Here is a 12,334-nt window from a genome sequence, read left to right on the forward strand (position 1 = left end):
GACGGGACCCTGCCGTGTCTCTTAGACCCCAGGCTGACAGCCGTCCACTGAGGCGTGACCGTGAGGGTGGTGACGAGGGTGTCCCCACTGTGTCCATACTCCCCTCTCTTCCTGGGCCAGCCCCAGTCCTGTCCTACAACCTGTCCCCACGGCGATGGCCCAGACCCCGCATCCTTTCTGGGATCATCATTAGCATACAGGAGTCCGTCTCCCTCCTCAGGTCCACAGGCAGCACATCCCACTTTCCCGGCCCGCTCGCTCCCACGGCCTGGTGTGCATCCCAGGCGGGGCACGTCAGCAACACGGTTCCCGTGAGAAGAGCCTGACACGGCCACACGGCAGAGGCCACAGCGCCACAGATGGCAGATCTGCGTGAGAATGCACATTGGCTGGGGCAAGGCAGGGCCTGACCTTCCCCAGCCCTGGAACCCCTCCTGCCCCTGGCTACCGCTCACATGCATTCCAGCAGAGCCCCTGCCTTGGCTGGCTTACCCCTTGTCCCCTGCCCACTGCCAAGCACGGCCAGGCCTCCTGTCATGTAGGTCAGCAGGTGCCAGCGGTGGTGGAGAGGATGATGCCCCGGCCCCCGTGCTGCCCCTCACTGGACCTTCCCGTTGTGCCCTGAGGTCATCGGCTGCAGCCAAGGTCAGAGGTAGATCTGGTTTTCTCCTCGGCTCCCGGGACTCGGGACCCACCAGCATTCCTAAGTGCCCGTGACTCTGCCAGCCCAGGGAGGCACGGCCATGAGGGCAAAGCCCAGTGGGCTTGAGACCCTCACCCAGGCCCTACCGAGGCTGGGCTGGGGATGCCCTGGAGATGAGGCGGAACGGAGCCTGCATGTCCTTGGGCCCAAGGCTTACGTGATGAGGGGTGGAAATTGGGACACGCCCCCGACACCAGCTCCCATCGGGGGATGATGGGAGGGACAGAGAGGAGGAGCTGGGCAGAGGGCCTAGCCAGCAGCACAGGGCTGTGTGGGGCAGGGCGGCGCTGGCTGGGGAGCTGGGGAGGGCGGCCCACCGAGTACTGCTGGCTTTCAGGCCGACGCCGGACAGCATGTTCCTGAAGCTGTCTCTGCTCCTGGGGCTTCTTGCTCTGCGGCCTCATGTCTGCAGCTGGAAGTTTGAGGACATCAGTAAGAGTACGCCAAACTTCCGCTTGTGTGTGGAGTTTGCTGTGTTTCACTTCAACGAACACGAGCCAGATGAGTACGCTTACAAGCTGCTTTGGGTGGGGCGGAGCCAGCGCAAGGTGAGGGGGATGGGAGTGGGGGATAGGGATGGGGGATGGGTGTGGGGGTGGGAGTGGGGGATGGGGGATGGGGGTGGGTGTGGGGGGTGGGAGTGGGGGATGGGTGTGGGGGGTGGGGGTGGGGGTGGAGAGTGGGGGCCGGAGGGTGAGGCAGTCTCCCTGTCTGCGGCTCCACCTTCTCCCTGAAGCCGGGACCGCGGTCGGGGGAAGGGGCAGTCTGTGGTCTGCAGGAAAAGGTAAGGGATGTTTCATTTGGTCAAGGATGTTTAAAAATACAAGGTACCAGAATAGAAGGGCTCCAAGTTTCTGATGTGTTAGCTTTGCGCTTGGAACAGGGAGAGAAGGAGAGGGAGGCAGAGGGCAGGTGAGGAGGGAGACGGAGGGGAGGCAGCACCCCAACATCAAAGCCCAGGCAGGATGGGCAGCACAGAGTGGAGCCGATCGCAGGCCTCAGCTGCCAGGATCACTGCCTGGATGCTGGGCTGAGGCCCCTCGTGAAGTGAGCCGGCCTTGGCCACGTGGCCGCCGTGGGTCAGGCCTGGCGGGAGGCAGCGGAGGCAGACAGGGCGCGATCTCGTGGGGCTGTTACGCTGGTGGTGAGAAGCACGCAGGCCCCAAGTTCTCGGGGGAGATAGTGGAAGACCTGGACAAAAGTGGTCAGTGTAGGACCGCAGGGTTGAGGGGAGGGGCGGCCGGGGGGGCGGGGAAGCGCTCTTCATGACGGGCACTCCTGGAAGGACCCGGCCACGTGCAGGTTTGGGGACAAGAAGGGCGGGCAGCCCCGGAGAGGGCCCTGGACCGGGCTGAGCCGCGAGTTCCCGGCAGGGCCAGCCTGAGGGCTATGGGCCCATGTCTCAGGGAAGGAGGTTCAGAGAGGCGGGCGTGCAGGGTGGGCGTGTGCCAGGGCTGGGTCAGGATGTTATCCTCGGAGGAGCGGGGACTCACGGGAGGCGGTCGCTCAGCTTTGTCCAGCATCCCTCTGGACCCCGTGGGGGCAGTGGGCTCCACAGCTTGGGGGCAAGTTGAGACCAGGGTGCAGGAGCTGGGCCCTGGACGCCAGAAGGCAGAGGAAGAGCTGGCTTCTGAGTCGACTTGGAGGTTGACGTGGCGTGTAGGGGGGTGGGGGTCAGGCACAGACCCCAGGTCTTTGTCCTGAGCAGGTGGGCAGACAGCAGAGTGAGGGGCGGGGGAGACAGGAAGATGGCCGGGCCGAGTCTGTCACAGTCAGTGTTCCCGAGGCAGTTCTGGGAAAGAAGGCTGTGGGTTACAGAGCATCAGGGTGGGGAAGAGGCGGGACCCGATGGGAGTGTGGGTGTCCTTAGCACCTGGCTGTGCAGCGCTTTCCCACCGATGCTCATACCTCCCCCGCCCCGGATACTTTGTCCGGATTAGTTTTTGTCCAACAGTCCTGAGCCGAGACCCATTCTTGGCCCCGGATGGCCAGCCCCAAGCTGGCCCAGGACAGCGGGGCTCTGATGTGACGGTCCCCCACTGCACACATTCCTGATGGGACTGGAGGCTGGCCCCCTCCCTGCACAGACGGCCCTGGCTTCCCTCAAGGGCCCTCATTTCCTGACCGGCTGGCCCTTCGCTGGGCTGCACCCAGCCCTGGACCTGTGGAGGCTGAGGGCCCCTCGAGCATCACTGAGGACTCAGCTGCCACCCCCGCCCTGCCCTAAGCCTGTCCTCGCCCAGGGTCCAGCGGCAGTGCAAGGGGCTGGGCATGTGTATCTGTGTGTCTGTGTGTCTGTGTGTGTGTGTGTGTGTGTGTGTGTGTGTGTGTGTGTGTGTGTGTGTGTGTGTGTGGCTGGTGGCATCAGCTGCAGGCATTCCTGAGCCCCTAAGGAAGCCAGCTTTCTAGACAATTCCAGGTCAGGGCCGTGCTCCTCCCTATGGAAGTTTCTGGTTACATTCCTCTCCGTGTTGGAGTTCTTCCGAGTTTTCACGACCTCTCTGTAGGGGATGAAATCCTATCTTGTGTTAACTTCTTAGAGAAGCTGATGAACACACAGAGCAGCACCCGGTTCACAAACATCCACCTGGATGAAGGTTTACAAGGTGAGCCCTTTGGTGCCGCAGCTGCTGCAGGAGAGACAGAGCATCCAGCCCCCAGCCCCCTGTCCTGGTCTGGATGCTGCCCCCGAGGGACAGGGCAGCTCTGAGGGTGGCTCAGTGGAGAAGCGCCCCCGTCCGCCTCCCTAGAAGGAGCCGTGCGACGCCCTCCGTGTGTCTGGCTGATGCGATTGAGAGCTGGGTCTCGTGTTAGGTGTGCTGTGCGTGTGCTCTCAGCGCCGGGGCCCTACCTCCCGTGACCACCCCCCTCCCCACCGCCATGTACTCGTGACGCGGCTCCTGGGTAGCAGCCATCAGGAGGCGGCAGGGAAGAGTCCAGGCTGGAGCTGCGCTCAGGGACATCTTTTTGTAGGAAGAGTAGAGAATTAAAGTGGAAAAGTAAAATAATACATAAATTAAAAATAAGAAAAATGCACCTAGGTTTGTCCCAATTTATACACATGTGCACATTCATACCCATTTGCCCATTTTCTACTTGGTTCTCTGTGTTTCTCTCATTACTGCAAAGTAAGTATTTCACAGAAGTTTCTACAATCTCTCCTTGACAGAAGTATAGGTGGATATATTTAATGGACCTGGAGCTGGGCCGCACAATTTGTAAAAAACACGACGAAGACATTGACAACTGCCCCTTGCAAGAAGGCCCGGAACAGAATAAGGTTTGAGGATAAAATCAACCAAAAGCATCACAAATCTTCAGAGAATGAAAAATAATGTCAAGAAGGGTCTATGAGAGGAGGCTTGGAAGTTGTCAGGGATGACCGTGGGGCAGAATGACAGGTCCTGGCCCCACCCCGCCAGGTCCCAGGGCTCCCCCTGTACAGAGATGCTCCCAGCACAGCAGCAAGCTGGGCCCTGTGCTCACAGCCCGGCTGGCCCACCAGAGAACCCCACAGACCCCCATGGGCCCTTCCCTCTTGGACGGAGCCTCCCTGGGCCCCAGCCTCCAGCTTTCTGAGAACTCGGGTCCAGGAAGACGCTGTTCTCCCTGTGGGCCTCTCCTTCCTTTGCTCCAATTCTTCTGGACAGGAGGACAGTTTAGTTTGCTGGTCGCCCCACCCCTCCCTCTGGTCTCCTGGGCGGCAAGGAGGAGTCCTGGTCAGTCAGACCTCTTGTCATCACCCTATGAACTGACATCTGGTCCGTTGGACTGAAACCTTGGGGACAGGCCTCAGTCAGGGTGATGCCCTCAGTGGGGCTGGGGTCTCCCCGGACCCCAGCCTTGGGGCAGCCTCTCCCTGGGGTGGGTTTGCAGCTGCAGCTGATGGCTGGGTGGGCACCAGCTGGACCATCTCCTGGGCAGTCTGCTGGCTCCCCCAAGAGCTCACGGGGCAGAGACCCTTCAGGCAGCGTCACGTGCCCTGGGTCGAGGGGACCCTGAAGGGCAGGTGATGGCCCCACCAGGCACCCTCTCAGGAGCCCCTGCCTTGATGGTGGAGACTTGAGCTCTGGAGCCCAGCTCCAGGCCACTGTTTGATTCTGCTTTTCTTTCCTCTTTAGTTTTTAATGCACCTTGAGCTCCTGGTAAGTCCTTCCTGCTAAGCGCTCTCATTGTTACAGTGTTCTGATTTTATGTCATACATAAAATTACTATTTTCAGGTGAGCTGCACTTTCACTGTGGACTCACGGCCATGGTTTACCCAGTTCACCCTCCTGAACAGCACCTGCCAGCAGAAATGGGGGGAGGAGTTCCCGGCTCCCACAGCAGCTCCTTTTCTCCTGAAGAATGAGGGTCTGGAGTCCTAGGTCTGCGTGGCACCAGAGCAATTAAAGGCATCTCAGAGCACGTTCTGGGTCCCTGTCAGTTTTGCATTCTCCCTGATGGTTTATTTCCATGGATGTTGCTGCCAGTGACAAGCGATGGAGAGTTTACCATTATTGTTCTCACCTTGGCTGTGGGTGCAGGGTGCTGAGTCAATCAAACTCCTCAGCTCATGGGAGGGTGCCCTTCCTGGTTCTTGCAGGGTCCTCATGATTGGTGTGTGTACTCATTCATTCATTCATTCATATATTCTCCATTTGTCCATCATCTGTCCATCCATGCATCCATGCATCCATCCACTTATCCATCCTTTCATTCATCCATCCATCCATCAACCATGCTTCCATCCATCCATCCATGCATCTATTCTTCCATTCTTTTGTTCCTTCATTCTCCAATCTCTCCACCCCCCATCCATACCACTCAAAAGGAATCCAGACAGTTTTGCCAGGCGACAGCCACCTGTGTCCCTTCTGTGTCCATCTCTGAGGCCAGATTCACAGTGGGTGGCCCTTCTGCGGTGGTGGTGTTGGGTTGATGCCCAGGCACAGGGGTGGGAGGTGGGTGACAAAGATGACAGAAGGCTCTGTCCTCTGTGGATCCCCATCAGGGCATCTGCCCTGGAGCTGCCTGACTGATGAGAAATCTTCTCAGGGCCTCTGGGGTCAGCTCAGAAGATGGCAGCTCCAGTCACCCCCTCCCCTCCTGCTCCCTGACCCCTGTGTTCCCCCATCGGCACCCGGCCTGGCCTCCATGGCCGTCAACACTGATCACTAGCCCTGGGACAGGCCCTGAGGTGACAGAGCCCCCCATGAGCACCTCTCTCTTCCAGGGTCCTGGTGGGGGCAGCCCTGGTGGGGGCAACCCTGGAGGGGCCGAGGGATGTGGGCCTGGGGCCCTAAGTGGGACAGAGAGGCCATGGGACGCTGTCTGGAGGAGGACTTCAGAGGGAGGGGCTGAGGGGTCTTCCCTACGCCTTTTGAGTTCAGGGATCTGATCTGCGTGTCCATGGTGGTTAGTCTATCCTTTCCTGGCCAGTTGGTTCCCTTGAAGTGGTCATCAGTGCTGATGGGACAGCATTTCCCAGGACCACTGAGGACAGCTCCACTGGGAAGGTCACAAAGACAGCGGCCTGCGTCAGCTTTGGCTCCTTGTGCAGCCTGTGTGTAGAGTCTTAACATCTTCACGCCCTGATAGGGGCATGTACACACTGACAGGGTGAGTCTTATGGTCAGCAGAGCCAGCCTGTTGCCCACCCTTGGCTTAGAGCTCTTAGTTCTGAGGGTCGTTGCTCTGGGCCTCAGGCTGGCCCGGGAAAAACAGCCCTGCCCTGAGGGCCGGCGGGCTATGCTCACAGGTGAGCACCTTCAGCCCAACCCCCATTCCCCTGGGGAAGGCCTGCCATCTGCTCTGTTCCATTATAAGTCAGTCGTTTTCTACCTTGGAAACCCCAGTGGCTTCATTTCACTCATCTCCTAGAGACCCACTCCCCCCATCTCTGCTACCTGATGTCAGAAACACACAAAGTCCCCAGGTGGTTGGCACTTGTGCCCAAGATTGGGAAATGGTTTCTAAGGAAGCCCAATATTTTGAGGTGTGTGAACCGCAGTGAGGATATTTTGTTTGTGGCCTGCATCTTGCCTCTGGCTCCCACTCTCTGGGAATATGGGGTTAAAACCATGGCCCATTCACCGAGCTGAGGCTCAGGGTCCTGGGCCGTGTGAGGGTCTTGGTGGGGCTGGTGAATTTTATGCCCACCACTGTTGTCACTGGCGAACCCACGTTAGCAGATTGGGGATGATGGCCTACTCCCTAAGGTCAGTCACAACCAGGAGTGGCCTGTCCTGTGTCACCGTGTCCTGGAGGAACTGCTCCAGATTTAGCCTAGTCACCAGTCATCCCAAATCAGTAGGGAGTGAAAATATACACACAAGCACACAACAGAAAAATGGACACGTATTTTAGAAATTCTTGATTTCCACCAAACCCAGAATGTTTTCTGGGATTACCTGGTTTGGAGAAGCAGGGCCCTTTGGGATACCCATGCTGAGACTCCTCCTTAATCCAAGTCCCAGCACTGGGGAATGCGTGCAGAGGCAGCAGGGAAGGATGAGGAGGTAAGAGAGAGAAAAGTCGGGTGATTTAAGGATAGAAGTTGAAGTACAAACATCTGTAGAACTGTGAACCTAGGAACACCAAAGGAAGAGAAAAGGAAAAAGAAATATTTGAAGAAAGAATGGAGATACACTTTCCAAAATTAAAGGAAAACACAATGCAAAGATTTTGTATCAATTAGCTCTTGCTGCATAAGAAGCAGCCTCAAAATATCAGTGACACATAGCAGTAAGCATTACTCCTTCCTGACAGGCGTGCAGGATAGGGGGATGATTGTGTTCAGAGCTGCCCAGAATTAAACTTTTCTAGGTAATATCAACATGCTGTTGGGGTGTGTGTGTGTTTGCACATGCTTGTGAAGTTCAAAGGCTTATGAGAGTGTTAGGGGCATAATATTTGGTTCTTTTACAAAATCAACAACAGTAACCACATATTTCTACAAAATATCCAAACCCTAGAAATATCACTTCAGTTTGGTGAATTTTAGTCTACTGATCAGCTCTTGGCACAGAAATGCTGCACTACAAACCCCCCTTGACCTCAGCAGTGCATCACAGCAAGAGTCCATTATCAAGTCATGGGTCTGAGGCTGACCCGGAGGCGTGGCTGTGTGGCTTCCCTTCAGATCATCACAGCTGGGCTCACCCTGGAGTGGGGACAGGTCTGTTCCACCTGTTCTGGGGCCCTGACTAGGTGTTTCCAAACAGCTGGACCTTTAATAGTTCCCAGACCAGGTTGCCGGACACTAGGAGCTCCCATACCACGTGTTCTCCGGCTAGGTGCCCCCAGGGCACCCCTCACATTGAGAGACCACCCGAGAGTAGGAGGAATCTTCACACCTCGTCCTGACGCTGTCAACTCTGCCTCCACGGCACAGGTGGAAACCAGCCATGTGCCAGGCCCACCGCAGTGAGAGGCTGGGAAGTCAGGGCAAAGCGTGCAGATGAGCTAGTCTAAACCAGGGAGGGCTTGAGGACCACAGTGATGCTTCCGTATGCAACAGTTGGTACCATAACCTTGAGTGGACAGCCCAGGTCCCAGGGCTGCATGTGCCATGATGGATACTCCTCTTTTCCCAAAGTACAAAACCCAGCAGAACTGGGCATGTCAGGGTTGCGGACACTGGTGACGAAGCTCTGAGTAAAGGCAGGGATGAGAAGCACAACATCCAGAGTGGGGTCACAGGGCAGCTGAGGACTACATGTCAGAGACTGATAACATTCCAGCTCTCGGCTTGTGTGATGGATTCATGGGTATCCATTGCGTCATACAGCTATGCGTGGACCAATGCCAGGAGTGCCACAAACCAAGACAGATGATGTTTAAGCTGACTTTGGGCAACTAGGGTTCATAAAAAAAAAAAAAAAGGCGAGCAAACAAAAACCTCAAATGCACCCTAGAGTCAGACAGAAGTCCAGCAGGTGCTTTGAACTTGGTAGTTCATGGGGAAACGGCTGAGGGGCAGCTGGTGGGGTTACTCCATCAGACCAGCCTTGGAGGACATGGGGGTGGGGGACTCCATGCACTGATGACCCTCGAAGAGGGCTCTGCATCTGCCGGGTTGGGTCTTGGGGTTTGCCCTCCATGACCCCCCCGGCCTGAGGGGCCCAGTAGGGCCTCGGGCGCTTGCCAGCCTGCACGGGCTCCCCTCCCAAGGGCCCTCCCTCACCCCTGTTTCCCTGGGTCGTGGGAACCACTGAGCGTAGGAGAGGGCCTGTCTTCTTTACATTCTCGACCATGACAGAACTGGGAGGCGGACCAGGTACCCCGATCCCAGGAGGCACGTGGAAGCCCAAGGAAGAGGCCGCTGTGGGCTCTGGAGCTTAATCTGCCCCCAGAGCGGGGTCTCCCCTGGGTCAGACCTTGTGCTATGGTGCCTGAGGCCTCCTGATCCCAGGGGCAGAGGGGCATGTGTGGCTAAATCCCTAGAGGTGAACAAATTGTCAGGCCTCAGGCCCGGTTCCTCTTCGATCTTCTGCCATGAGCACAGGAACTGCCCTTCGCTCTAACCCCGTTTTTATTTCCGTACCATCATACCGTTGCTAAGGTTATTTTCCTTTTTTTCCTAATTATTGAAGTAATGCATATATAATATAGAAAACTTGAAACAATATAAAGAAAAGTCAGAAATGAATGTTTTTTCATCAAAGCAAAAGCATTTCTCTGGGCTTCCCTGGTGGCGCAGTGGTTGAGAATCTGCCTGCCAATGCAGGGGACACGGGTTCGAGCCGTGGTCTGGGAAGATCCCACATGCCGCGGAGCAACTGGGCCCATGAGCCACAATTACTGAGCCGGCGCGTCTGGAGCCTGTGCTCCGCAACAAGAGAGGCCGCGATAGTGAGAGGCCCGCGCACCGCGATGAAGAGTGGCCCCCGCTTGCTGCAGCTAGAGAAGGCCCTCGCACAGAAACGAAGACCCAACACAGCCAAAAATAAATAAATAAAAAAATATATATATAAAATTTAAAAAAAAAAAAGTTTATTTGAGCAAAAATCGTTTGGAATCAGGCAGCACCAAACTGGAAGTGGTTAGGAGTGCTCCCAGATTTCTTTAAAAAAAAAAAGCATTTCTCACTCAGTCCACAAATATTGACACGTTCTCTCTGTGTCCCGCCTGGCTCCAGGCTCTGGGGGCGTCGTGATGAGTGACAGGAAGGATTCCCTACCCTTAGAAAGTCCCTTATATTTCTCGTGGGGAAAGACAGGCAATAAAGATATCCACCAGTAACTAACTGCAGGTTGTGATGGGTGACACAGAGGAACAGACAGGGAGATAAAAACCGGAGCCGGGAGAGGCCCTGGAGATTTGGGGGGTGTCTGTGTTGAGACTTGCAGGGGGATGAGCCGGGATGAACAGCTGTGTGGAGGTGAGGGGGGAACCCCAAGCCCCCGAGAGAAGGCTGTGCCCGGCAGGGCAGGTGGGGTGCCAGCCTGGTGCTCAGTGCAGTGGGAGGGGCTGCCGGGGATGAGGGTGAAGCGGTGGCACACACGATCAAAGTGTGGTCAAGAGTCTCCTACATTTTTTCATAACACATTTTTATTTATGAAGAATTGCATCATATTTAGTGTTTTGCATCTTGTGCATCACTTTTTTTTTATAAGCATTTTCCAACATTGCTGAGAATTCTTTAGTTTTTTTTTTTTTTTTTTTTTATAAATTTTATTTTATTTATTTATTTTTGGCTGTGTTGGGTCTTCGTTTCTGTGCGAGGGCTTTCTCTAGTTGTGGCAAGCGGGGGCCACTCTTCATTGCGGCTCATGGGCCTCTCACTATCGCGGCCTCTCTTGTTGCGGAGCACAGGCTCCAGACGCGCAGGCTCAGTAGTTGTGGCTCACGGGCCTAGTTGCTCCGCGGCATGTGGGATCTTCCCAGACCAGGGCTCGAACCCGTGTCCCCTGCATTGGCAGGCAGATTCTCAACCACTGCGCCACCAAGGAAGCCCTAGTTTTTAAGTCAACGTAATAGGCTTCTTTTATTCATATCATAATGCATTTGTATATTTACTAAAGGTGGGAACCTCTTAAACTCCCCTGGTGCTATTAATATGCAGCAAAATTCAAAAATCATGAATACATTAGAGTTGACCTCAGAACAACACGGACTTGAACTGGGCGGGTCCACTTATAAATGGATTGTTTTCAATAAATACATATATGGACTGTAAATGAATTTCCCCTTTTTCATGATTTTCTTAATAACATTTTCTTTTCTCTGGCTTACTTTACTGCAAGAATACAGTATATGATACATCGAATATGAAAAATATGTGTCAATCACCTGTTTAGGTTATTGGTAAGGCTTCTGGTCAAACGTAGGCTATTAGCATTTAAGTTTCGGGGGAAGCCAATGTTACACGTGGATTTTCGACTGTACTGGGGCTCGGCGCCCCTCACCCCTGCGTTGTTCAAGAGTCAACTGTACTAGTAAGTGACCGGCAATCGGCCGTTTATACTAAATTTAAATTCGTATAAAGCTTTTGCATCAATTCTCTCTCTCTTTTTTTTTTTTTTTACAAGGAAGTTTTTGTTTTCTTTTTAAATTAATAGACTTTTACTTTTTTTTTTAAGTATTTGTTTATTTATTTTTTATTTATGGCTGTGTTGGGTCTTCGTTTCTGTGCGAGGCCTTTCTCTAGTTGTGGCAAGCGGGGACCACTCTTCATCGCGGTGCGCGGGCCTCTCACTATCGCAGCCTCTCTTGTTGCGGGGCACAGGCTCCAGACACGCAGGCTCAGTAGTTGTGGCTCACGGGCCCAGCCGCTCCGTGGCATGTGGGATCTTCCCAGACCAGGGCTCGAACCCGTGTCCCCTGCATTGGCAGGCAGACTCAACCACTGCGCCACCAGGGAAGCCCTCTCTGTCTTTTATTATACAGAAATACTTGAATAATTTTTCAAAGATATTGGAAAAGTGTTGTCCACTACAGCACTGTTTGTAGCAGCTGAAAATGAGAAACAACCAAACCTCCAATAGTTTAAGTACAACGTGGAGGAAGGGTTCCCACCCAGCAATGGTTCCAGCAGCCGGATGTATGCAGCAGGGCTGTGGTTTCCCATACATGGCCCAGTGTCAGGAGCCCATCAACCTTCACATCCTGGGACCAATGCCCACCTCTCTGTCCCTCCAGGAACGTCCAAGAGCCCAGGGGTGCCCACGCCCCCTCCCACTAAGGTGCACGCCTGAGCCGCAGGGTGGGCTGTGGCCACTGCTCCCCGGAGGACAGGACAGCAGAGGGCGGTGCTGGGGCTACAGAGGAGGGAGTCAGAGGCCAGGCACTTAGGAAGCCAGGGTCACGGCGTGGGTGGGCCCTCCGCCCCGAGGGCAGAAGCAGGACGGGCTTGCCTGCTGTGTGAGCTGCCAGGACCACGGGCCAGTGGCCGGCAGGGGAGAGGTGCCCTCACCGAGACAGGGTCACCGGTGTGGGATTACATCACAAAGTGGGACCTCCCTGCAGGGCATGGACTCAGAAGGTGACCACACACCAGGGCTCAGGAGCGAGGAGGCCCCAGACCAGGGCGTAGATACAGCTGAAAGTGCTGGGTTTGCGGGAGAACCCTGGGCTGGGGCACCCAACTCCACAGGAGGGGGAGCAGACTGGAAACAGGGCCAGGGCAGGAGACCTCAGGGCAGCGA

The 12,334-nt window shown here is 55.3% G+C and overlaps 1 protein-coding gene across 1 annotated transcript; it reads left to right on the forward strand.

The window, feature by feature from the left end:
* Positions 1–1,056: 1,056 nt before the first annotated feature.
* Positions 1,057–5,071, forward strand: LOC103012282 (probable cystatin-15). The gene is made up of 3 exons (XM_007191915.1): positions 1,057–1,251; positions 3,873–3,983; positions 4,925–5,071. Exons 1-3 carry the CDS (start codon positions 1,057–1,059, stop codon positions 5,069–5,071), a joined length of 453 nt encoding a protein of 150 aa, XP_007191977.1.
* Positions 5,072–12,334: the final 7,263 nt, after the last annotated feature.

Source organism: Balaenoptera acutorostrata, chromosome 15 (genome assembly GCF_949987535.1).
Source record: "Balaenoptera acutorostrata chromosome 15, mBalAcu1.1, whole genome shotgun sequence".
Classification (NCBI taxonomy): Eukaryota; Metazoa; Chordata; class Mammalia; order Artiodactyla; family Balaenopteridae; genus Balaenoptera; species Balaenoptera acutorostrata.

Coding starts and splice junctions, on each gene's coding strand:
- LOC103012282 (XM_007191915.1), top strand. CDS start 1,057: ATGTTCCTGAAGCTGTCTCTGCTCCTGGGGCTTCTTGCTCTGCGGCCT. Junction 1,252..3,872: donor TGGGGCGGAGCCAGCGCAAG/GTGAGGGGGATG, acceptor TCTCCTTGACAG/AAGTATAGGTGGATATATTT. Junction 3,984..4,924: donor AAGGCCCGGAACAGAATAAG/GTTTGAGGATAA, acceptor TACTATTTTCAG/GTGAGCTGCACTTTCACTGT.